Source organism: Mesitornis unicolor, unplaced genomic scaffold (genome assembly GCF_000695765.1).
Source record: "Mesitornis unicolor isolate BGI_N332 unplaced genomic scaffold, ASM69576v1 scaffold25148, whole genome shotgun sequence".
Taxonomy (NCBI): domain Eukaryota; kingdom Metazoa; phylum Chordata; class Aves; order Mesitornithiformes; family Mesitornithidae; genus Mesitornis; species Mesitornis unicolor.
In genome coordinates, this window is record NW_010201523.1 from 38,847 (window position 1) to 65,092 (window position 26,246).

The 26,246-nt window shown below is 39.8% G+C and overlaps 1 protein-coding gene across 1 annotated transcript in view; it reads left to right on the top strand.

Moving 5' to 3' along the window:
* SNAP91 (synaptosomal-associated protein, 91kDa) overlaps positions 1 to 25,929 on the top strand; it is a 64,658-nt gene extending 38,729 nt beyond the window's left edge. The window contains exons 13-25 of the mRNA XM_010190133.1: positions 8,919 to 8,996; positions 9,104 to 9,175; positions 9,660 to 9,743; positions 10,576 to 10,659; positions 14,663 to 14,800; positions 16,095 to 16,244; positions 16,910 to 16,940; positions 18,150 to 18,261; positions 18,747 to 18,770; positions 20,837 to 20,920; positions 20,989 to 21,093; positions 23,104 to 23,204; positions 24,509 to 25,929. Coding sequence (XP_010188435.1) covers positions 8,919 to 8,996; positions 9,104 to 9,175; positions 9,660 to 9,743; positions 10,576 to 10,659; positions 14,663 to 14,800; positions 16,095 to 16,244; positions 16,910 to 16,940; positions 18,150 to 18,261; positions 18,747 to 18,770; positions 20,837 to 20,920; positions 20,989 to 21,093; positions 23,104 to 23,196 — 1,055 coding nt within the window. The 3' untranslated portion in view covers positions 23,197 to 23,204; positions 24,509 to 25,929. The remainder of the gene's footprint in view (positions 1 to 8,918; positions 8,997 to 9,103; positions 9,176 to 9,659; positions 9,744 to 10,575; positions 10,660 to 14,662; positions 14,801 to 16,094; positions 16,245 to 16,909; positions 16,941 to 18,149; positions 18,262 to 18,746; positions 18,771 to 20,836; positions 20,921 to 20,988; positions 21,094 to 23,103; positions 23,205 to 24,508) is intronic.
* The last annotated feature ends 317 nt before the right edge of the window (positions 25,930 to 26,246 follow it).

Genomic DNA, 26,246 nt, shown 5'->3' on the forward strand with positions numbered 1-26,246 from the left:
ACCCTCTTTCAGAATGCTATTTTGACTCACCTCTGCTTGTGCATTCGTTCTCAATTAGAGCTCGCCCGAGGAGCCAGTTGCAAAAATACCTACCTGTGGTTTCTTGGTGCCTTTTTTAAACAAGTGTTAGGAAAAAAAAAGGACAAACTTGTGAAGATTGAGCTGTGCTTGCTTGAAGCATTTTGCTTCCTGCATAGTGACCTGTAGTAAAGCGTCTGTGCTCGCTGGTCAGTGTGGATCAGATGAACCCCTGATGCTGTTAGGTGTACAATGAATCTAGGAGCAGCACTGAGCTACTGGTTAGTAATTAGGTAGTTAACACTGTGCTCAAAGTGTTCTGACTGCAGTTTAAAAATGTAATAGGTCAAACTAGTTGATTTTTACAAAGTTTTATAGCTTATAGTTGTGTATTATGTAGGAAAAGCTTCCTCTGTTTTTGGGCTCAATCTGACTGGTCTCGGAGGACATCAAAACACTGTATTTGCAAGCTGCTCTCTGCTAGAGTGCCCTGGCTTTAGTGCCCGTTTTGTGAAGGGTACTGTGGCTCACTTTGACAAAACATTAAGCTGAATGCTCTCTGCTTCTGACTGTAATGTTGATTTTGACTGCTTCCTGACTACTTTGGTCTAGAGAATACTTGCAACTAAGCAGAATCATCTTGAGATTCTCTTTGGTACCTGAGTACATTCTGCTAATAGCTCACTGATTGAAATAAGCTTCAACTATGCCTGTTTACTATACTTATATGTGAGCACTGGGGTTCCTCGGAGCTCACTCTTCCCATGAATGCTTTTACTTGGTGAAAGTCTTGAACCTGTGTGCTGTTAGGCCCAGGAACTTGCATTTAAAATTTTCAGTGTTCTTGGGCGGTGTTAGCTGTTGATAAACCTCAAAGAAGTCTGCCTGCTGCTGGTGTTGTTCTCACACTGCCCAGCCAAATGCGAGAGATCTAGTGTAGTGGTGAGCTGAGCTTCTAAAGAAGTGGTTCTTAGCTTGATCCTGGCATGACGAAAGTTAGGAGACCGTCCTGTGAACCTTACAGGCTACTTTCTGGTCCTCTCTGTTGCAGTTCAAGAAAAGGAAACCAGCTGTGTAAAAGTGATGAATACTGCCAGTGTTCTAACATCTTGCTGATTAGCTATTAAGAAATTTATCAAATATGTGAAACTTACGTACTGGTTCTGTTTTGAATAGAGCTGTTAAACAGAATGAGCTTTGTCATGTAACAGTAACTTCTTGAATGCTGGAAAATCGAATGCAGAAATTGTTTAACCCAAACATGTCACTTTGAAGAATGAACTTATGGCTAATGAACATCTTCAGTCTGGCAGTTCTACTAACTGGTCTGTTTCTTTATTCTGCTGTCATTTCAATGGACAATCACTAGATCTCTTGGGAGAGGGTGAGTAATGTTTTTGATTTCTAGACTTTTCAATGTTAAGACTCCTTATTAAAAACTCCAGCTTTCTGGAGTTGAGTGTTTGTGGTCTCTCTCCCTCTTCCCCTTACTCTTCCTGTTTGATCTTCGTTATATGGTTGCATATAGATAATCTGGCTGCGCTTTCCGGTGTTACCTCTGAGCCACAGATTTCAGATCCATTTGCCCCAGAGCCTAGTGCAACTACTGCTGCAACTACTGATACTACAACTACTTCAGTTGCCGCCGCTACAACTACAACCGTTACTGCTGCCACTGCTGAAGTGGATCTCTTTGGAGGTTAGTTTGGTTGCTCTAGTGCTCTATACCAGCTGATAAGGTAGATGAAGCAATATTGAGTTCAGCTATTGTAACAAGGCCTCTAATTTAACTAACTATAGTAGAGGTGCCTGTGTGTTGGGTGCTAGATGGAATAGGAAATTTAAACTATCCAACTGCCTCTGTTTGCTCTGTTTTTACTCCTCTGCATATATGTGGAAATGGAAAACTGTATATGCTTAAGACTGAATTACCTCATGATTGAATAGCTAATAACATCAGTTTTCAGGTCCACACTGAGGTAAGCAGGTATTATTTCCACATTATTCAATAACTATGCACTGTACTACAGTTTCTGGGAAAAGCAGTTGTGTTTTAATAGTTATTGCACTGGAAAGGATGGACATGACAGCTTCCTGCCCCTTCGTTACATGTCACACTTGAGCTGTGTTGTGTTTCTTTTGGAATTTTCCTGTAAATACAGTATTAAGCCAGCTGAAATTACTGTATTTCAGCATTCTTGAGTCTGTATTTTATTTCACATAACATTAACATAAATTTAAGTGACGATAAACTTATACTAAATGCCAACTATACAGCTACTGTATAGTAAACATATTCTTATAGTTTAGTTATGCTCTTTAAGTCTCTGCTGTCAGCTGCTAACCTCTTGAGTAAGAATAATTTCCCCTCTGTATGTTGGTGGCTTTCTTGTCAGTCTTATGGAGCAGGAAGCTTCTCAACAGCATGTTGGAAATTTTCTTTTCAACACTCTACCAGCCCAGGTTAATGGAGAAATGTTCTGATTTACAAATTACTAATGAGTTTGAGATCAGCTGACCACTATATTTTTCTAGTTGTCACTTCATGTGATGCATACTTGGAGCATGACAGTTGATTTCAGGAATTAGTAATAACTTAGTTACTATCAAAACTGAATTCCAGTATATCCCCTGTGGGAGTGTGTTTATCACTACTTGTTACAAGAATGCTGAATAGGTCTCATACCTTTGTAGCAGAACTGTTAATGTATTTCCTCAAGACTGAAAGTTTCTAGTTAGAAGCTTTGTTTAGGACTGACTTCAGCAGACACCTCCAAGATATCCCCAGTAAAACTGCTGAGAAGCTGTATGAAAGGAGCATAGCTGCTACCTGCTACTCAATCTATCCTTTTACAAAGATGAATAATAGCCCAGATGCCACAGGATCAGGTGGTTCAGAAGCAATTTAAAAATAATCATGGGCAGCGGTTCTGGACACAAAGAGAGTTGGTTACTCTGAGGCCTGTTGCAGAAGCCAAGGCCCGTGCTCATTAAAAACCCTGCAGATGCATAGCCTGTAAAACTTCTGGTGTGTAGATGTTGGGGTCGAGCCAGCCTTGGATTGGGACTTTCAAATTGCATTATTAATTTAGCATAGCTATGTGACTTTTAAAAAAATTAAACCATAGTTAAATGGCTAGAAATGACTGTAAACTTACCACAGGATTAGAAAAACACCTACCCTTGCCTATTTTTCCAGTACTACGGCAGCAAGATGTACTCTTCTTTTTATTTTCTACCTTTTCCACTTGTCTGTGCCTGGAAGAATGCTGCTACCAAATCTTGCGTCAACTTCTGTGTTTATTAAGTGGCAAAGAGCTGGAGTTCCTAGAGATTTAACTGATCATTAGATTACTTAGTGGCACATATTAGAGGTAGAGTTGCCTTCATCCTCCAGTCTGGAAAGAATTTTATGTTTTCAGTATGCAGAGTTCTGTGTCTTGATCTCTTCTTTTAAAGAGAATGTATTTTGCTCAAATACTATAAATCTTCAGTGGATTGTATATTAGATGAATATGGACTTTTTCCTGGAATACTGCAGGACGAAGCAAGTTTTTATTATTTATGGTAGCAGAAAACCTGTAGTTCTCAAGAAGAAAAATCTCTAAACACTCAGCAGTGAAGGTACTTTTGCAGTGGCTCCAAGACACCCACAGGCCAGATCCTTTGAAGATCTTGGACTTCCATCTCTCTACTCATGGGGGTTTGTTTTTTTGTTTTTGACTGAAGTCTCTGCTGTAAGTGGTGTGCCATATTAACATTCTTTGTTACTTTATGTACAGTGCAAGAAGGGGTTGTTTTTGGGCAGACACTGTTGCCCTTTAGCTTTTGTGGTGCTAGGCATGCTTACACTTAATAAGTAGATATCTGACCTTTGAGGTCTGCTAGAGATAGTCTTCGAGGTCACCTTAACTTTTTGCAGTTTGCCAGTTCTTAGTTGCTTTACACGGTTCCTTGGGGTGAGCTGTGCTAAGGGAAGGTACAGGAGCACCTCAGGAAGAGAATGCAAAGAGTCTGCAGGGAGTGGCTGGGTAGAGGAAGGAAGCCGAAAGCTGCTGGAAAAAGGCAGGCAACTTGATGGAAGAAGCAGAAGAGGACACTTTGCAGGAATGTGTTGGCTGTGATTCTCTTGCACTGTATGGCTGGTCCTCTAGCTGATAGGAGCCTGCATGCTGCCTATGGCCGAGCTTTGTCTTTAAGAGGAAAAGCAGCTCTGTGTTATGTCTTCATCTCTAACATGGACTTGGAGAGCAGATGAGAAATGCAGGATTGGTCTAGCATAGCTTTTTCAAATAACTCAGTTTGATTAATGGACAAGCTTGCAGTTACCTGGGCCAACTCGAAGAATTCCTTATCTTCTTTCTAAGATAAACAAGAGGAGGCTGTTTTCAAAGTGCAGCCAGAATCCTTCCTGAGAGGGAGAAATGTAAAGGTAAAAGAAAGGCGAAGTATCTTGAAATGCTGTGTGTCTTCAATATACAGTATCTGCCAAATATCTCAATTTGGACACAGTATTTTTGGATGATAGTAATGTGCTCTTGAGTTATATTCTATTGTGTGATTACACTGTAAGTGGTGCAAGTAACAAGTCATGGCAGACTGCAAATGTGAGTTATTGGGCATTCAGATGACATGAATTGTAAGCAGGCAGGAGAATTTTCCTCCGAAGGAACTAAAGGCAAAAAGTGACTGAGACTTTTTGGCACTTGAGGGCTAATGAATGTCCCTTATACTGGAACATGCTGGGGTAGCAAACTAGCGCTTATTTTAGAAAAAAGAAACAACAACAACAAAATCCCCTAATTCTTGTGATTCTTACCTAGCACTGAGCCTAGTAGAATATTTCTTGTTAACTCAGGTCACCTTCTCCAAGTCAAAAAATAATGAAGGGTGACTGAAGAGCAAAGAACTGTGGAAACAGAAAAAATTCTTTTCACCTCTGCACTCTATTTCTATGATCTTTCTGATACTCGTGACTTTCCATAGGGTTGTTTCACATGTTGCGTAACACATTAAATTATTATAAGCCAGCTGCATCATCATGTGTGTGTAACTTCTACCATGTATTGATGCACTGGCATCAAATAAAGCCTGAATGTGTTAAACTAAAACAAATCATTCTTCAGAAACATTTATTTCGCTGCAGACAAGATGTATTGAAGCACTGCTTCAGTGTTTCAGAACTTGGAAATGGCCTTGTTTGCACATAATTTCAATTAAAAAGTTATTTTTATTTAGCAATTTAAGTGTTACACAGTACACAATACATACCTATCACTTCTAGTAGATGTTCCACGCGGTTTGAGCTTGCAAAGGTTTCCAGGCTGTCTGTAAACCCAAGCAAGGATCATGTGCTACTTGATTCTAGAAATCAAAAGTTAGATTCACTTTTGAAGTAGAAGATGCACAAATGTAAGGAAGTGGCATAAATAGAGTAAATACAGTAACTACTCTAAAAGGAGATCTCTTACAGTGCTGGATATGCAAATGTAGGGTTTATACGCCAATATGGAGGAACAAAAAAGAAAATAGTCCTTTTTTAATTACTAATAAAATATGCAGTACTTAACTGTATGCGTTTCTGCATGTCATGGTAGATACTAGTAGAGGGCATCTGTGCAGGTGCAGCAGAGTCTTTCGAAAAGCTTCAAAGAACTTGATAAGCAAATGAACAAAGGCCTAATAAACCAAACCAAATAAACCAAACCCTTGGTTTGAACTGGGAGCTTGTAGGGTCACCTGTTCAGGCTGGTTTGTCTCTGCTTATATGGGGTTCTTGAACTTCTCTGAGTAACTAATATTTAAAGTTCTTAACATGGTGTTTTTCCTTTAGATTCCATTGTGACCTTAGGAATTTATCCCACCTGCTATATAACCCAAGTATAACACTAAGGAAAATGATAATTCTTGGCAACAAGCTTATTCAGAAGTGGCAATAAATAATAAAGCTGGTGCTAAGCTAGCTGTTCCCTTCCATCTGTGGGCTGGAGGGCATTTGTGCCCACCTGAATTTCTATGGCTATTGCATGTGGAACTTCAGTAGTCTACATCCGGATGGGAATAGGTGTTACTGAGGCTGAAGTGGTCCCACATAGAACTGGTGACTAACTCTATGAATTCTGAAATCCCGCTGTAAAATGAAATCTGGAATCTGCCCTTTCATGCTGAGAAATAATTTTAAGTAGTGTTGACCGACTTCTGTGCTGTTGGCGTACAAGTTAATGTGGTTAGAAATGCACCCTTTCAAAAGAGCCCAGGGTTACCCTTCATCTGAGAGCTGGCCCTGTAGAGCAAAACCCAACACACGTGACCACAACACAACTTATTCTCAAGCAGTACAGTTCAAAACTCTTCAGTCCAGTTGTGTTGAATTTCTTCTATGTGTTGTATGCCAGTGTTTGGTTTCATGTACAATACTGTGGTGTTTGACTACGTATGATTTTTTTTTTCACTTTGACAACTGCCATCCAGTTTTGTTGTTGAACCTTGTTATGTGAAAAAATAGAATTATATTTGAAATGGCTTATTAGCAGGTCCCTTTTTGCTACTAACTCATTTTAATTCTATTGTACAAGTCTAATTGGCTTTCATCTCTTCTGTTGAAGTTTCAATGCATGTTCTTTTGAGCTTTTTAGATTAACTGGCACAAACTTGTTTTTAAAATGGTTGTTTTCATTTTAAAATTGACATTCAAGTTAAAGCATGTTAAGCTTTTTCCTGTACTAGTTTGACAGTGCAATTGCGGTATTCCCCAACAGATTTTTTTTTTAACTTGCTGACTTTGTAGTAGTAGAAAAATGGCCTTTATGAGCATCTTGAAGTGTTTAATCTATATTGCACTGTCTTTTGTGAAGAAAATGCTTGCCTATGAGGATAGTCCAAATGGCAGTGTCCATTAGGACTACTTCATGGAATTAAGAGCTACAGATGGTGGTTTAAGCCTAGGAATAATGCTGTAAAAGTTCAGAGCTTGAAATTTAGACATACCACTTAGCAAGTGGTGAACAAAAAAAACAGAGAAAACTCATGAGCAAGTCGTTTCAAAACCCCAACCCAGTTGTTTTCCTTGACTTGACTGGTTGGCCTCAAGGTGGCCCTCAATGAAGGGAAGACAGACTGTGGCTGGCCAGTAGCTAAGATGAACATTCTTGATCTGTCAGAAGCAAGATCAGTAAATATAACCTATGCATCAGGTTATGGCTTCAGAAAGATGCGATTGGAATACTGTTAAGAAACATGTAAATTCAATTTCTCAGATGTTGCATGACTGACTTGGCTCAAAAGCTAGAAATGATAGATGCAGATCTCTGCCAATGTAATTGGATTGTTATTCTTAGCAGTGCTTAAGTTTGCAAAGCACTATGCAAGTAAATTCACAGTTGCAGATTAATCACATGTCTTATGGGCTTTCAGCATGCAAGTTTTTAGTATCTTTAACAACACCAACTTACTGCCATATCTCTGCTCTTTTTTCATTAGTTAATTTTGGGTAGTACATGAGCATGCTGCTCTGAACCCTTATACAATGAGAATAACGCCTTCTTTTACACTCGCTGTACTTTCTGTGGGCAGCCTGAGAAGCTCCATCTTCAAACCCTGGTCTAGAAACTGCTCGTGTGGGGTTGGGGGAGACAAAGCGTTTTGCACTGCATGACATGTCTTGCTGTCAGAGTAACAATATTCATGTTGTATAAGGGGATCTACCTGTGCAATTTAACTTGGTTCTTTTACTATATTTTTCTTCTCTTTATCCCTTTTTTTTCCCCTTTTAATTTCTGTTCTTAAACTGCACCCAAGATGCCTTTGCAGCTTCTCCTGGGGAAGCCCCTGCAGCAGCTGAAGGGGCAGCAGCACCAGCTACCCCAACCCCTGTAGCAGCAGCTCTTGATGCATGTTCAGGAAATGGTGGGTTTTATGTCATTAGATAGTCTCTTGTGTTGCTGTTTCTTTTTGTTTAAACTACATGGCAGTGTGTTTTTCTGAAATTTTCATAGTGTTTGCGATTGGTCAAAACAAACCTTAGACTGAAGAGCATGCTTAAGAAAACTGCCTGTTTCTGAGTCCCAGTAACTTTGTGCTTGTTTGGTAGTGTTAAATGATTCTGGCAGTGCTGAGTTTTGCAAGCAGTAACTTGCTGAACGGGATATTCTTTTGTCATATTCCTGTCGTTTTTTGGTCTTGTCAAACAGCGTTTGAGAGTTCTGCCCTTTCGTAACTAGATTGCTCAGCCTTTCAGGTGGTCTTTATTTTGGAAAAACATAAGTAACATGTCTGGATAAGTAGGGTAGATGTTAGTGACCTCCTCTGTGTGTGTGTATTTGCAGTATGTGCATTGCCTGTAGTTGCTTTGTTCTTGACTGCCTCCCTCACTAATCCTACGTATGCATACACATATATTTCCCCTCTCCTTTTTACAAGACCCCTTTGCCCCATCCGAAGGTAGTGCAGAGGCTGCTCCTGAGCTGGACCTCTTTGCTATGAAGCCAACAGAGACTGCTGTTCCTGTAGTTACCCCTACAACTAGTGCAGCCACTCCAGTTCCTGCAACAACTCCTTCTCCAGCCGCTGCTGTTGCTGCTGCTGCTACTGCTACTACGGCTAACTCCCCGACCCGCCCCCTGCCACTCCCACTACTGCCACCACTTCTGCTACCGCCACCACCTCCGCTCCTCCTGCTCTAGATATCTTTGGTGGTAATTTTGTTTTTAACTCTTTGATTCTGGTGGATTGATCTGTCAGAAGTTCAGAACAAACAAATCGTTGTTGCATGCATGCTGTGTGCTAGGCTTTCAAACCAGAGAGCCTATTAACTCCAAATACGATGTGCAAAACTTGAAAGTTCTGCTTTCAGTCCTGCCTTTCAAAAATGAGTTAAAGACATGTTATGTTCTTGGCCTTAGATTTATTTGAGTCTGTTCCTGATGTACCTGCAGCACCTAAACCAGATGCTACTCCTAGCATAGATCTCTTTGGTACAGGTAAAGAGAGAATTCTTCCAATACTCTGCTGCTTTGATGCTGTGTCATGGTATAAACTGATGTGAATGATACGTACTTCTCCTTGGTTTTTCCTTTATTTCTGGAAGATGCATTTTCATCTCCACCGCCTGGAGCCTCTCCTGTGCCTGAGAGTTCTCTCACTGCTGATCTCTTATCTGGTGAGTGCTTGTCTTCAGAGGCCATCCTACAGACTTAAGTTGTGTTTTGGTTTTGGTTTGGTTTGATTTTTTTTTTTTTTCCTCATGAGTGGGGGAAAAAAAAGACTTATTGCAAATTCATGTCTTTAAGCTGAAATACTAAAAGTTGTGGGCTTGTTGACACTTTGGTTACAAGATTAGTAGCTGCTGAAGATGCAAACCGTGAAGTGGCTGACACTGAAGTTGAGTAAGTACTGTGGTCATTGAGAGTAAATCCTCCTCTAAGCGTAAGAAAATTCTTAATAAACAATGCTTTCTTTAAAGTACTGTTGTTTTCAGTTGCTGTGTGAGAAATGTAACACTTTCTGTTTGCAGTTTTGAAGACTGTTACCCGAATTTACCAACCCTGTGGTTCTAGCTGGTAGAGCCCATGTGACTTTGAAATATTTAGCTATCATTGTTGCCTTGCTGATACTAAATATTATTTATCCTATGCTTACTGCAGTGGATGCATTTGCAGCCCCCTCTCCTCTACCCACTGCCTCTCCAGCAAAGGTGGATTCTTCAGGTGTGATTGACCTATTTGGTGGTGGGTATTTTTCCTTCCTCACCACTTCAGAGTTGAATCACTTCATTTTAATTACCTTTGCACTTGGCTAAAGCTGCAGTTTCCCCTTCTCACAGCTTTTCTATGTAGCATCATGGCATGTCTTGTTGTTTGTATTGCAGTATAACGAACTGCAAATAAGCTGTGTGGTGTGGCCATTCTGTTGTCCTGACACTTGCCATTCTGTCTTCAGTCCGTGCATGTATGGCTCTTCCTCAGAGGTCCAATGAAAGTCTGTGTGCTTTTTTCTTCTTTGCAACTCTCTGTAGTCATGCTGTTTTGTCTCGGTTTAGTTTCTCAAAGCAGCTGAAGTTTGGAGGGGGACTTGTCTCAGACTGGGTATTTGAATCACGGGATCTTTGTTGGGTTTGGCAAGGTGGGAATTAGGATGGGCACAACCAGCTCTGGGAATGTTGGTTTGAAGTAGTGAATTTTCAAACATTAGTTAAATATTCCTCTAAAGTCTTAATGTGAGTCAGTAGGTTCTGGTCGGCATGATTCCAATCTCATCCAATGCATTCATCTACAAAGGGTTTAACCCTCTCATCTAAAATGCTGTGGTTTGTGTGGGTTTTTTGAGAAGAGGCCCAACTAAAAGGAGCGAGATTTTCCAGTGCTGGTTTGCACCTCCTTTTTTTCACCTGAGCTTTCTGCGGTACTGCTCTGCAATAAAGATGGCCAAGCACTTTCATTTTCTTCTTCTGATGAATAACAGTTATCTTTTTGTCATGTTTTGTTTACAATAAGTGATGAATTTATGCATTTAATATGGAACTCTTTACCTTTTCTTGGTGCTTTTTGGAATTCCCTTTAGATGCTTTTGGAAGTAGTGCTCCTGAACCCCAGCCCGCAACCCCGGCTGCTTCTAGTTCCTCAGCTTCTGCAGACCTACTTGCTGGTAATACAGAACTTCTGAAAACTTGTTATTTTAAGGCAAAACTAAGAAATGGTCTTTGAAATCTTTTCTGTTCCTTGGGTGTAAGCGGACTTTTGCAGTGGATTAGAAGTCTTGTTCACAGGATTTCTTGCTACTTTAAACTTTCTAAATTAACTTTCTAGATTATTTTTGTCCCATGGTCTTTGTTTTCCTATCTCCTACCCAAGCCTTATTTTTCTGTACTGTTCACTGAATAGGAGTGTGTATGTGAAGTTTCTCTGTCTGACTGTAACAGCATTTCAGCAGTATTGCAGACTGTGCTACTTGTTCCTTCCTGCTAATTAATCTTCATTTCTTGGTTGATTTAATTGAGACAAGTTGCACACTTAAATGTTAGGAGCTTGAATGAATGACTTGTTAGCAGGCTTGCATTTAGCCAAGGAGAGTTGGGTGATGTGAGAGCTTTTCTGAGCATGAGGGCATAAGTGATAAAAACCCCTCTGCTTATACTGGGTGAGATGAGGTCTGTGCTGGTGCTGAGTGTGGCATCACTGTCACACCTATTTCAAAGGTTAAATAACTGTTCTGAAAGACTAATCTGTCAGTAGGATTGGTTGGTAGGTTATCCTTCATGAACTTCAAAGATGATTGTTAGCCTTATGTTGTACCTTTTTGGCTTTAATTCTGAGGTGGACTAATAGCCTGCCCTTCATACAACTGCTCACCACTCTGGGTATGGTGGGCCCTGATGTCCGTTGCTCTGTTTGTCTGAAGGTGTCTCATGCCAACTTTTACACTATATCACAAGTCCAACCCTGTGTATGTTTTGTCTTTATATGCTTGAGAGGTCCTGTTTTGTTTGAGGAATACATAATTGAGACATCTCAGTATGTAATCTGCTTTGAGCGCTGTGCGTTGGTACCAGTGAGTGCTTGCATGCTAAAGCCATCTCAGAAGAAGACACGTTTTCTAGTACCTGCTCTAAGTGTAGGCATTGCCTGATTGTGCTGCAGGAAGGTAGAAGTAGTCTAGATATAATAATAATGATAATAATAATGATAATAATAATAGTGGTGTGTATATCCATTCCTAACCAGTTCCAGTGCTGGCAAGCCAGATACTTAAAGTGGAACATAATGCATAAATGCATACTAAAACTTTAGTACAGGCAGCTTCAGGATTTTAAGGTAGAAGACCACTTTCTGTTTCATATTGCTTCAGTAAGTCTTTGTATTAGTCTGTGGATAGCTTAAGGCTGGAGATGAGGCTTTAACTAGCAGATTCTGAAACATACCAGTCATTTGCAGTTGTGTGTTATCAGGGGACTGGGTGCAAAGATGTTGTTGAGCAGAAGCTAATTCTGCTTATGCGAACATTACAACGCAGAGTATTTTGTGTCCTTATCTGTAACTAAGCTTAAATTCCAGCAGGAAACTCCAGATGGCTTAAACATCAGCAGTGTGCTCTCTGAATCTGATGAGTCACATTAAATAAAAACCTAAATTATAAAAGGGATGTCATAAGTCTAAATACTCTAACAGAGCAGAAGCAGTTGGAGCAAATATGATTTTTTAAAATTCTATTTTATTTTTGCTTTGAAATTAAATTCAAAAGGGCTTCAAGGAGATATCAATCTTTTTTTTTTTTTGTAGATATAGAGAGTCTGTAAACATCACAGCATATTGCTAAGCATTTGTTCACCCTAGATCATGGCAGATGTATCGCCTGCAGTGTAATCCAGTTTTAAATTTAAGATTGTCCAGAATTTGTATAGTGACTGAAGGCTTGTCCTTCATGGTTTATGAATGTTTGGTTGTACTAAGTATGTATGTATAATGAGTATACTTACTATGCATCATTGTCTTAAGTGTTCTGCTGTCAGATAAGTTTCTAGTCTCTTCTTGGCTCACTTAGAAAATATGGTAGACTTTTTTTCATACTCTTCTAAGCCACTCAGACAAGACTAGAACTATGCTGATAAATACCATTTCACCCTTCTGGGTCTTTCTATCCAATTAAACTGTGTGCATGTGTATCTCAGTACGTACTCTAATAGCAAGTTCTCATAAAAAATCCTATATGAATGTGCAAGTAAAAGCAACCTCAAAATCAGGCAGTTGAGGATGTCCAGACGAGACATATAACTTGGCTGCTGCTGTTTCTGCAGACTTTCTGAGTCTTGTGCAAGCCCTAGAAAATAGGAACTTCATCCGTTAAAGCATTTTTATGGCTTCTGCACCTCATGTTGCTGTTAAATTGCACAAGGCTAAAAGCTATGAAAGTGAGACCAATTGTCATGCAAACTTCACCTGAAACTGGGGAGAACTTTCTTCGGTAGCTGGAGAAACAGACACACTGTGGGGCTTTGCAAAAAACCTACATAACTTTCTAAATAGCATCTTATAAATGGATATTGTGTCATGCCCTGCTGCCAAACTCCTCCTTCTCTAAACATGGTTAGAAAATCTTCAGAATTTTCTTTATTTTCTCAGTTTTAAAAAGCTGACTCCCCTACTGAACTGGTAGCTAAAGAAAGCTGAAGAAAGAAGGGGATAAAAGGAATTTAACTGCTTAACCAGGAGTGGTACAAACTGTCTCAATAAAAAGACAAAGTAGTATAAAGATTTAATGTAAATAGATCTCTTCTAAATTGATAAGTTTTATTTGGTACTTGATTTCAACAGTGTGACTGTTGGAGTAGCATCCTTTATTTTTTCAGATTTCACCCACATGAAAAGATCTGTATTTACTTAGGGTCAGAACAGGACTTAAAGTGGTCTCTACAAATTGGAGAAAGCTGTCTAGAGAAGAAATTTCAAATGAGTAAATGTCCAAGCTTCCGTCCCCGGGCAGCAAAGATCAGCTGGACAAGTAAGGACAGTGGACTGCAAGGCAGGATGTTCCCTGAAGAGAAGCTAAAGGCTGTGGTAGAGTGCTGGCTTATCACTGGCTTGTCCTCAGCTGTGGCAAAATAATACTCTTCCCACTCTGATATAGTGGAGTAAAGTACAGCTCTCAGGTTGTGCAAAGTGCTCTTCCCACTCTATTTGTGTGGTTGTGGTCAGAGCACTGTGCCCAAATCTGATCCTTTCTATGGAAGGGCAGCAGGGAAAAAGCAAGCTGAGAGATTGAGGATGTCCCTGTCTTGGGCATCACCATCAGGAAGAGATTGAATGAGAGGAATGGCTTGAAGACTAAAGAGGATTGAGAAGGTGTCGTATGTCTGTTCCTGTTTTGATGGAGTCTTTGCATATTTAATCAGATTCCAGAGTCTGTTGGTAATACAAATAAGCTTAAATTGCAAGGGAGATCAAATTATATTGTGGGCAAGGGAAGAATTTTAAGAATAGTCAAGCAGAGGAGTGCATTGCTTGTAGGTTAGAGAATCTCCATGAGTAGGATTTATTTCTTTAAATACAGGGTTTATAATATATACATTAACCTTAATTATGGATATTCTTCAGCCTACAAGCAGTTCATTTGCGGATGCTGTTCCTTCTTTGGCATGGGAGACAGGGGATGGGCGGGCAGCAGCTTGGAGACATCTTGACGAAGGAGACCAGGATGTCTTAAAATTGTGAGAATGGCTAAACTGCATTAGTGAAACACTGCCTTCTGAATTGAGATTCTGCAGTAGTTGTGGGATCATATGCTTTTCTCAAGTTAATCCTCTGTTCATCTTCTTTTCTCAACTAATTCTTGTTCGTTGCATTCTACCTCTGAGATTACTTACCTAGAACTATGTCATCGTACTGGAGAAATTGTGTTCTCTACTCTGCTGGTCTGCCTCTGCAGAACTCTAAATAACAAATGTTAAAGACTTTATTGCTGACTCTCACAAAAGCTTGGATTCCCTGGGTCATACCTGGCATATCAAGGATGCTGCTGTAGTACTGAGTTATTTACAATGATCTAGTAAGAATTGTCTCTATTTTTCTGCCTTCTATAAAATGAGCTTTTGTTAAACACAGCCCAGCAAGACTGACTCTAATGTCCAAACCTCTCTTATGTGGCTTATTTCAAGGCTTTGGAGGTTCTTTTATTGCTCCCTCTCCATCACCATCTCCAGTTACTCCAGCTCAAACCAGCTTACTACAGCCTAACTTTGATGCAGCTTTTGGGACAACAGCTCCAACGACTGGCAGTTCATTTGATGCATCAGGTGAGCCACAGGGTTTCTTCCTGTGAATTTTCTAATGTGTTCTCTGTGTTAGATGAGTCAATGACACCATATTCGGGCTTTGAGTAAAAGCAGTATCAGTGATTTCCCTGTTCCTTCTCTACTGGAAGAACTCAGGGTGGTGTTTAGGCTGGTGTGTGCCCAGGAGCTCTCTGTACCCATTTCTTACTCTACCACGTCAGTAAAAAACAAACTAGTGTGAACATCGTCCTTGCATGTGCTTGATGGCATGAATCAGGAATTACTCAAGGAAAACCCTGTTCTGTAAATCAAATATCTAGGCAAGTCTTCTTGCTGCTGCTGCTGCTGAAGCTTTTCTTGAGCTTGCATGGCACCTGAAGGTACACAAAACAGAGACTCAGGTAGTGTTCTTTGCCTGACTATAAGCTTAAACTTTCATCACTGCTATCATTTTGTTTGTATCTCTTCCATTCTATATTTTCCATGCTGGGTCCTTGCTACAAACTTAAAATTGGTGAGTTCTGCAACTGTACAAGAAAAAAAAAAAGGTTGAAGTAGTACTGCTGCTTGGTTATTTGGTTGCTTGCCAGTGCATATTGCTACCCCTTCCTGTTGACTTAACATTAGCATGTACCTGAAATACAGATCAGAAGAAAGAACGCTGGCATGAGATGTACCAGGTGGTTTTACTTAGGGATCTAAAAAAATGAACTTCTGAGTTAAATGGCTGGACTAAGGAGGTTAACTCTGTTGGTGTGGATAGTTCAGGTTCCTTCTGATCTCATAAGATGTTCGTAGGTTTTCCTGACTCCCTGCTGCTGCTTGCAAGTGAATAGTAACATCTTGAGACTTTCAATCCTATTGCCGTAACATGTCAAGGTGTAAGACTGCCTTTGCCACAGTAATTCTGACTGGTGTTTGCTGCAAGATGTTCAATTTAAAAGCCTTTAAATGAATATCTCCTGACAAATGTGTGTGCAGCTGACATAGCTCTAAGGATGGCTGTAAGAAAACTAGTGTCATGTGGAAGTGGTGCCGTATCTGTGTAGATTCAACTCTTCAATTAAAGTCCTTTTAGGCATGTCCTGCCACATTAGTTTTCATTGGTATAGCTCTTTCAGGATTACTGTACATTCAGTGTCTACTAAAACAAACTGCATGCCCTTGTTGGCATTACTTTTAATGTCAAACTATGTTTTGGTAAGACTTGTGTCGTGGTTGTCTGTGCTATATTTGTTGGAGCAACGGCAAAGTGGCAGGCAGTGTATTTCTTACCACAGCTGCTGTTTCTAACCCACTTTCCCTTTACTTCCAGTGTTTGATGGCCTAGGTGACCTTCTTATGCCAACTATGGTTCCTTCTGGTCAATCTGTAGCACCTTCAGCCACAGCAGCAGTCCCTGCTTCAGCTGCAAGCAAAGGCCTTGGAAGTGATCTCGACTCGTCTCTTGCAAACCTCGTAGGCAGTAAGTGACAAATTTTGGGTTTAAGTGATGTGGGTGTGGCATACAACTGTGTTACTCTTCTGTGGAGCCAAATACCTGCCTATTTTAGCTTGCTTCTTTCAATGTCCTCCTGTATCCTTGGGGAAATGGAGGAAGAAAATAAAACATAGCGATTTGTGACTTGCAAGTCTTTTACTGGTATTCTTTAAAACTTAGCTTAAAACTTCTTCCAAAGAGTAATTAAAGAAACCGCTTGGAGTTCCTGTGTATGATAGAGCAGATAAAACAGTGCAAAACGTCCAGATAACATTCAGGTTTATGTGCATAAAAATAGCTTTTTATTTCAGTGTGTTTATTTCTGTGAGGGACAGAAACTAGTGTTGTCATTCATGGTAAATAGTTTTCATACTCTTAAATAACTCAGACCTAAATATATTATGTTAGATTGCTTATGGAGCAAAAATGGCTTCTTCGAGTATAAGACGTCTGTGGGGTTCCTCAAGAGTTTGTCCTGAAGAAAGTGGTAGATGTGGCCAGTATAAATGTGACACTGTATAAATGAAGACATGCAAAACTTCATTACTCTGTATAAGCCCATGTGCAGTGAAATGGGAGCTGTTACTGTGACACACTTTACTTTAATAAGCGCCTGACTTTTTTTTCCTTTTTTGTCTTACAATTTTCAGATCTTGGAATTTCTGGTTCCACTTCAAAAAAGTAAGTTCCACTTTGTTGAGGGGAAAAAAAGTTTTCGAATCTGTTGTATAGTCTATTTCAGTGTTCATTAAGGATCAGTTAATTGGTCATGTATCCCCTAACCCCCGAAAATCGGTTCAGAAAAATCCTGGAAAAAAATATATTCTATTCTGTCCAGGTTCACTGAATAATTAAGGTTAACTGTTCCTGACATAGCTTTTACACTTGCTGGCTTTAATCTGAGTCTTAAAAAAAATATTTCTGTAAATCACTGTCCTCCTACCACATTCCTGATTCCCAAACAACTTAAAATGTCCAGATAATAAATTGTGTAGCTGTCCTCAGTAATCTAGGCTAATATGTAATAGCTTTGTTATGTTTTTACAGACCCTGGATGTGCTTATTGTGTAGGCATTGGAATACTTGTAAAATAGAAAAGAAGTTCATTCCATATAGTGAAAAGCTTCTTTTTGCAAGAAGAAATATTTACAGTGTTGCATTTATTTTTGAATGTATCTTCTTAACCTAACTGGTTGCTTATTTCTGTGCTGAGTCTTCCTCTGTATGCAAGACCAGTTTATGATGTGTACTTCAAAATGTGTTGTGCCTCTGTGGAGGCAATAGGACGGATATGTATAAACACATAATGTGTAACTTTATCCCCAAAACTTAGCTTCCTTTAATCTACTTCATTCAAATTGTGTAGCTTATTCTGAATAGAGCAGCCTCTCATAAAACCTGGTTTTGCAGCAGCCCTTTTATCCTATGAATGATTTGTTTCTCTTGTATCTATCGACTTCTTTCAGAACTGAATGTTTCCTCCTGCAGCTGTCTGAGCAAGATTTCCAGCAGTGAAATGACCTTTCAAAGACTTCTAGCAGGCAGCTCTACTGCCTGGTCCCAGTAGAATAGGCAGTAGCAGTTCCTCTTCCTACTTTGCAAGGGTATATGCAATAATATGTTACCTTCGGTCAATACTAAGTAAAACTTCTCCTTAATTCTCGCCACAAAGACCATAACCATGTAACTGACATCAGTATAGAGCGTAGTGGTGTCTACCACTAACAACCCTTGAAACCAAGTGGCACTACAAGCATTTCTTCCTGTTATAACTTTATGCATACACCATACTAATGTAGCCACAAGGTTAACTTTCAAGTATGCTGCAATTGGTTTCATTTTCACTGTATGTAAATAATAGCTCTGTCTCCCTCCATCTCTCTCTGTTAGGGGAGACCTTCAGTGGAATGCTGGAGAGAAAAAGTTAACAGGAGGAGCCAACTGGCAGCCAAAAGTAGCACCTGCAACGTGGTCAACTGGTGGTGTCCCGAGTGGTCCATTGGTAGGTCATTAATCCATCTATACCACTACTGAAAGCTCAATATTTTATGGCACTATGTGAGCATGTATGTAGGCACTGGTGCCATCTACTTCAGCTGAAGAGTTTGCTTCTGAATAAATGATACGGTTGTTTCATGTCACACTTTTAAGACCAGATTTACAGCTCACGTAAATAGTTTATTTCAGGTTGATGGAAAATACACTGACTTATGTGTTGAGATGTTACCCTGCATGTACGCTTAATACATGTCAGTCTTGCCAGCACCAGCCACCAAGTTGATTGCCCAAAGACATTGGTATTGATCCAAAGCTGAAGTATTGGAAGGAGAGAAAATGGTTTTTCTCAAGCTTTCTTGAATTAATTAGATCAAAAGACTACATAGTATTCAGCTTGTTCCTTAACCTTATGGAAGACACTAGAATTCCCTGAACTTGGTACTTCATTGAGTGTATTAGTTGTAATGTCATTTTTTTTTTTCTTAATAGAAAGGCTGGGCAATACTGTACAGTGTAAGTGATTTTTTTTTTGGTCTCTTGTACTTACTAAACATGAAGATACTAACAGCACCTCACCTGCACTGCAGTTATTACCGCTGCCTTGAAACTAGCTAGAAGCTACCTAACATGCCTGCTCTTGGACCGTCCAGCAGACAATTCTCAGGCAATGTGTTGGATATTTAGCAGCGATTAACCACTTCTGTGCTGTAAGCTTGAAAATAATGGCTTCCAACTGTCTTCGCTTTACTTGGATGAGAACTACCTGGTGGCTTGTACTACCTGAATTTTCTAACTTCTGTAACTTCAGCCTGATCTTGTAGTGGTTTTACCATCTGATAAGTAACTAGCCTTTCTGGAAAGCTGAGTGGTTTTGATAGCATTACATGGAACATGGGTGTGCTATACATATATACTTCTTCAAAATCATGCACTTGGGTATTTTTTTTGAAGCCAAAGAAAACCAGATCTGCAGGAAAAATAAATGGGAGACTAAAGTGAAGCTTTCATTCATATCACTGTTGAGCCTTGTGATCTTCCACCTTCTGGATTAAAATCAGCAGAATCTATAAAAGCCTGTTCCCTTGAGTGACCCTCGTGCTTTGAGGCAAAAGCAGATTCAGTTTGCGTGGCCGTTTTCCTGGCATGGATTTTGAACTACGGTGTGTTCCTGTGGCTGCAGTCAGATCACTATATTGGATATCATTAATCCATGTCTTTCTACTCCTTGCTTTCCATACCTGAGTGTTCAGATGTTGGTTTTAGTTTGCAGAGAGCTGTGCTGCTAGCACAGTACAGCTTTTAATTGAAATGCTCCCCAGAAAACTTCCAGACCGGAAAAGAGGTTCATAATTATTAGCCAGAAAGTGCTGATTAATGAATCTGGAACAGGTTTTCCTGGCTTGTCTCAGGTTTCTTAAGAAACTGGCATATTTTTGTCTGGAAGCAAGGGTCAACCAAGGGCACTAACTGCAGCATTCACAGAAGTGGACTGCGCAGTGAGTAATTCCAATATATCTCCAGAGACGTGCTGTCCTTTGAACTGATTTGTGCTAGCTGCTTTCCAGGCACGGTGGGATATAACTGCCTCAAGGTAGGTGGTAAAGATGTGGAGGCTCAGTTGTGACCCTACAGCTTCTGTAGTAGCTTGAGAAACTGTGCCAATATACTTAAGGCCATACAATAGCAGTAGTAGATTCCTAAAAATCCTACTACCATTTTTAAATCCTTCCTTGAGTGCTTCCTGCCTCTCTTTAGAGCTGTTAATAATTTGGATTGTATATACTTCTGTAAAAAAGAGAGACTTGGATGCTTTCAAAGCCATAGGGAGACTCTGGGCACGGGAGGTTATAGACAAGGGAACCAAAAGGGATGATGTGTAGGTTCTGCTGTTCAAAGATACTGTGCTGCGTAGCCAGTCAGACTACTAAACTAACAGTTCTTTCTTCTTAAATCTGAGTGAAAGATCACCCTTTTTAAAAATTGTTAGTTGAATGAAAATCATAAAAAGTTTGGCATATGAATGAAAAGCATAAGAAGATAACGATGCTTTCCTTTGTAAAGTATGTAATAGTTGTGATTGTGTGAACTTACTCTTTAACTTAAATGAATCTCACGGCATAAAAACACTATTTTTTTTTAAAGTGGCAACTAATTATAGCAGTTATTTTCCTTATCTTTACAACCTGCTTAAGCTTTTACCAAAATACCGTGCTACAAGTGCTATAGTGTGTTTGCTATCAATTATGAAATTGGGATGCTTTCTTAACACTGTATAGGAGGAGGAAAGTAGATATTTTTGTGTGCCTATTTTGAGTTGAGCATTCAGTAAATGGACTCCATTCATGAAGAGAATGCAGTCTGTCACCCTTGCTTTCTTACGGAAAAGTAAGCTGAGCATCAGTATAAGGACTCGTTCAACTCTCATTCTTTGAAGCATTGTGATTTTGAGGTTAGGCATTGTCTACTGCATAACAGTTCTAATTTCCAGAACAACTTTAAGAATGCTGTACACGCTGTGTGGTTTCCGCTGTGTTACAGACATTCTTGCATTTTGTATTTTCTTTAAAAAATTTTTTTAGACAGGAGCCGTGCCCCCAGCAAGTGCAGTTCCTGCCACAGGAGGTACCCCACCTGTCCCACAGCCAGGAGCAGCGTTTGGGATGGTGAGTGTCTTGTTGCACTGCTCTCCTTTCCTCACCCAGAACCCTACTGACGCCGTGTTCATTTATAGCCTCCAGCAGGTGCAGGTGTGCCCATGATGCCCCAGCAGCCAGTTATGTATGGGCAGCCTATGATGAGGCCACCATTTGGAGCTGCCACTGGCCCTGGTGTACAGGTAAGTGTTACTGTGTCATGCATGTTTAATTGCTCTCAATTTCTCTAGCAAGTAGCTTGTGTGCACATTATCCCAGTTCACGGGTGGTAGATCACTGGCACAGGTTGCCCAGAGAGGTGGTGGAGGCCCCATTCCTGGAGTTATTCAAGGTCAGGCTTGATGGGGCTCTGAGCAACTTGATCTGGTAACATTGTCCCTGGTCACTGCAGGGGTTGGACTGGATGAGCTTTAAAGGTCCCTTCCAACCCAACATATTCTATGATTCTATGAAGGTGGAGGAATGCAAATGAATAATCCTTATCTTCAGTGACTCCATATTATCACAGAATCCATAGAATTGTTTGGTTGGAAAAGACCTTTAAGTTCATCAAGTCCAACCATAACCTGTCTCTACCAAATCTTCAGCTAAACCATGTCCCTTAGTACCAGGTATTTTGAAAGTAGGAGATACATGACACTGCTCCATTTTCATGGTTTTAAGCTATATTTAACTAGTCTGACTTTGCAACAGGCACATATTTAGTCATAAAAGGGACACAAGTTTGGCCACTTAAAACCAAATCAAACCTATTTGTAATTCTATGCTAATTAAAAATAACCATGAAACATTGGGTCACAAGTTACTGGTTGCCAAGGAGATGAGTCCTTTCTTTAATATGATGAAAAAAATCTAGTGGAGTAATTAATGATGTAGGTTAAGTAAATGGAGACATGCCATCCTTCCTGTTGAACAGGGTTCTATCAGCTACTTCTCAGCGTTTCCTAAAGACTCTTTTTAACTTGAAGCTAATAAGTTTGGAAGTGCAGCACACTACCCACTCTGATGCAAAGCTTTCAGCTCATAGCCATTAGGTGATGTAGCATAAGCCATAATACCTGTTCCAGGCTATGTTTTCAAAGAGTTTGGTGTGTAATAACTCTGAAAAGGAAAGGGCCCTTCCAGAGGAGAATGACTTGGTTGTAGTATTTTGCTTCTTTGTAAGTTGGAAGTCCACCTTGTCTTCAATATAGAGTGGGAGATGGAAGTTGATGCTGCAGCTCTAAAATCTGACTTGTAATACTTGAAACTGAGCCACCTGCCATTTTTGCAAATATGAAGCAATCGACCTGTAGCAAACCACACTTTTTAAGTAGGGAACCACATTCCCATTGAAGTTTTTCTGAGTTTTCTGTGTATAAATGGGAAGAACTTAAAACTGCTTTAACCGAGAAGGTAGGTTGTAGGTATTAGAGCGTGGCATTTCATATATGGCTCTTTGGTCTTGCTTTTCCTTTTCCTTCTAGCTTAAACTGTCTCTTGACTTAGATTATCAAGAAAAATATTATGGAATACACAGTATTTTCTTGGAGAAGGGTGGTCATCAAGATGCCAGGGCTACACATAAAATACTTCTAGTGCCCTGAGAAAGGGAGATATGTGGAGGAGTAAGGGTGGGGTGGGAGAATAATGTGGCTCTCTGGTGAGAAGAGCTGCATGAAACCTGAAAAACTGGCATTGTCTATGGAAGAGAATTATTTTTATACCTACCAGAGGAGGAACAGAGTATAATATAGTCACATCTCCAATACACTTTGGACTCTTATTTATGTTAGCAATGTAGAACAACTTGTACTTAAATACCAGTCACCAGGATTTTCAGATGTACTCTGCAGCATGCACTCTGCTTATCCTCCACCTTGGTGTTTAACATCTAACGATTGCTTAACTTCTGTCTGGGTTGATGATCCTAACACCATTCTGTCTTAAAGGGAGAATGCGATTTGAAGCTACACTAATTAGAATATGCAGTGCCTATATCCTGAGCCATTAAACCAGCCAAACATTGTTAGCTGTTGTAAGGATGGAGTGCAAACAATGCTTGAGCAAAATGGCAACATGCTGAACTTGCAGAAAAATGAGAACTTTGTATGCTTGCAATGTGCTTGTGTGAGAACCAGCTATGTCTACCTAATGCTTGTGTATCCTTGTCTGCTTTGTTTTTCTCTGCCTTCCTGGCTGATGTCTCTTAGCTTTCTCCAAGCCCAACTCCTGCTACTCAGAGTCCCAAGAAACCTCCAACAAAGGACCCCTTAGCGGATCTTAACATCAAGGATTTCTTGTAAACGATAAGGTATTCTGTGACTGCCTGCATAAGCATGTTACGCTGTGGTACGTGTCTGGCACACAGATGTCGATTAGGCCGGTAGACTGAATATGACTGATAGAATTGTAGCTGCAGAGATAGGTACAAACATGCACTGATAATGTGGTTTAAACAGAAAACAGAGTTATCTGTCCACTCTTAATTTTAGCCTGAAAGCTTGACTTTTGGCTAGTTTTTTTGCCAGAAATGACTGCCAATAAAGGTTATTTATACACTAGACTATAGACTAACTAGTCTATAGCTTCCATTTTTTGCTTGTTTTCATGCAGTCCAAGGGTTTATCTTATTGGTTTGGGGTTTTTTGTTTGTTTTGTTGGTTTTTTATTATTCCTGAAAATAATAATGAAACAAATAGAATCATAACAGGGCAGAAATACTGGGGGCAAAACAGTGCTGAAGAGGCTTATTCTGGTCTTGTGGATGTAGAAACAGATTTGGTTTCATGGGCATGAAGCAATCTAAAGAGGAAAAACTTACATATTCTGATCATCGAGGGAAGGTTGTTTGCATCTCTTAACTGCTATCTGCTAATGTTCTCCCCCACCATACCATTTTTCAAGGCACTGCTTTTCTGAATGCTAAGGCATGAGGTCCTCAGCAGTGCTGTGTAGAACAGTGGGAGAAATAAATACAAAAAAAAAAAAAAGAGGAGGAGAAGTAAAAAAACCCAGTACTGTAGAATGGAAGGGGGAAAAAGCAAAATCATTACTGTGAGGGTTTCAGAGAAGGATGTGAAGAGTGCTAAGTAGAAACATCAGATTGAATTGAACACTTAAGCCAACTGAAAAATAATAGTGCAGAAGTAAGGTAGTCATTTTATAATTAAGACCAGAATAATTTACCAGGTGAGGAGAGAACAATAATTACGCATCTTTAAAACATTCTTCATAAGTCCCTTTTCTCTCTTCCTGTAGCTTAATTCTAAGACTTGTCCTAAGCACTGGGGTTGGCAGCAGTGGATGGGACCAGGCTGCTCTTAGCAGGCACCAGCCAGTCCCACCTCCCCCTTCTCCAAATTCCAGTCCCAGGAAGGTGCACCTGGTGCTTGGTGGAGATGGTCAGGGGTGGAGATGCACCCACACTGGTGGGACTCGCTGCTTTCAAATGAGTTTATATTAGACAGATTCATAACCATCTGTGGGAATGCTGCTTCATTAAAAACTGGTAACAACTCCTTTGAGGTGTGATGAGCAGATTTGGTGCTCTTTCTAGAATGTGCTTTGTCTAGCGCATTATTCCGGTTTTCACCTAATACTTTTCTATATTCACAGCTGCAGTTTTTCTGACTGGATGACAGAAACGTGAGTTTGGAGTCTACAAACAGATGCTCAGAGTTTCGAAGTGAGCCACCAGTACCAAACCCAGCGCTTAGTCAGACTTTCTCTTCCTCCTGAAACGTGTAGCACAGCTGTGAAAGTGAACATTAGGAATGCGTACTACCTTAGCTGTTATCCCTACTCTCGAAGTTTGTGTACTTGGGTTATTTGTGTTTTACAATTTAAACAATGGATGTATGTTTCTGATGCCTTCTAGTGCTTTTCTGAACCTATCCCACAGGGGCAGATTATGCAGCTGTTGTTTGGTGAGCCATTTGGAGCGATGTCTGTGGTTTTTGAAGGTTTCAATGTACATAACTTTTTGAGGACACCTAAAATTTCCCTAAGACTCAATTTCTCCTTTATCTGTTACGAAACATAGTGTGATAATACCAGATAGTAAGGAAAATACTTATGAAATTGTGTGGAATACATTTTTTTTTTCCAGTCACAGGAATCTCAATTGTTGTGAAAAAATGTTTTATTTTTGTGGCACTGTATATGTTAAGATAACTTAAAGTAATATAAAGGTAAACTTCCATAACAAATACTTTTTCAATGAGTTACCAAGAATGAACAATCATATCTGAAAGAATACCAATATTTATTGCTGTTTTTTATTTTAAAACCTACTTTAATTATTTAAGTTTTTGCATTTAAAATTGGCATATTTATCAGTTCTTGCTAAATGCACTGAAAATAAGTAAAGGGTCACTTTCTCTCCATGTAGTTGGAAAAAGCAACCATAGTTGTGCTGGCATTAAGGGATTTTAAATACGAGAGCACTCTTTGGTATATCTGTAGTCAGAACATTACAAGTGATGTTACTCATCTCTGTTCAGTTTTACGTACATCTCTTAATTTAGTGCTTACCTGTGTATGCCTTAGGCTAGTGTTTTCTCCATTGCCCCGAATGCGCTGTGAGTAGCTTTTGTACTATTGGTGATTAGAATTAATTCTGATCCGGAGATCCATGCCCTTTACTGTACATACTGTGTTTCTTTAATTTTCGTTTGTTCTCATACTGTTTCTGCTGACGGCTTGGCGTACGATCTTGACTCTTCGACGAGGTCACTGTTGATCAGTGTTACAAGTGGCTTGGCAGTTCTCTGTAAAAGCATATTGGGTTGGAAAGATTCACCTAAAGTCTTTCAAATGAACTATTTAATCAATGTATGGTACCATTAAAAGTGGTTGTATCTGAATTTGCTGTGAGGATGACATACACCGTAATGGGAAAGTTCTATAAAAAGCTAATTTCAAAATGGCTCTTCTTTGTATTTCAGTTTAAAGAAAAAAAACAAACATACAAAAAACAAAAAACCCCAGTGCATGTGTGCCCTCTGAGATGCAATAAACACCCTGATCAAAATAAATATCTTGTTGCCAGTTTCATGGTGGGAGGAAAATGTGTAGAGGTCCTGACACTGCTGAGTGCTGCCCATGGTAATGACTTTTGCTGATCTTTAGGCAGTACAGGAGAGATCCACACAGCCAGACTGAGCACAAAGCCACGAGTAAAATGCAGAGAGGAGGCAGCTTTGACTTGCAACACCTGAGAAGGCTTCATTAAAGTCCTTCATCTCCTTAAACTAGAGTAATTAAACTAGAGTAATATTGGAACTATGAAAGTTTATAACAGTGGTCCTGATTTCTTTCCTATAAGGCATCATTCAATGGTTTGAGAGCTAGC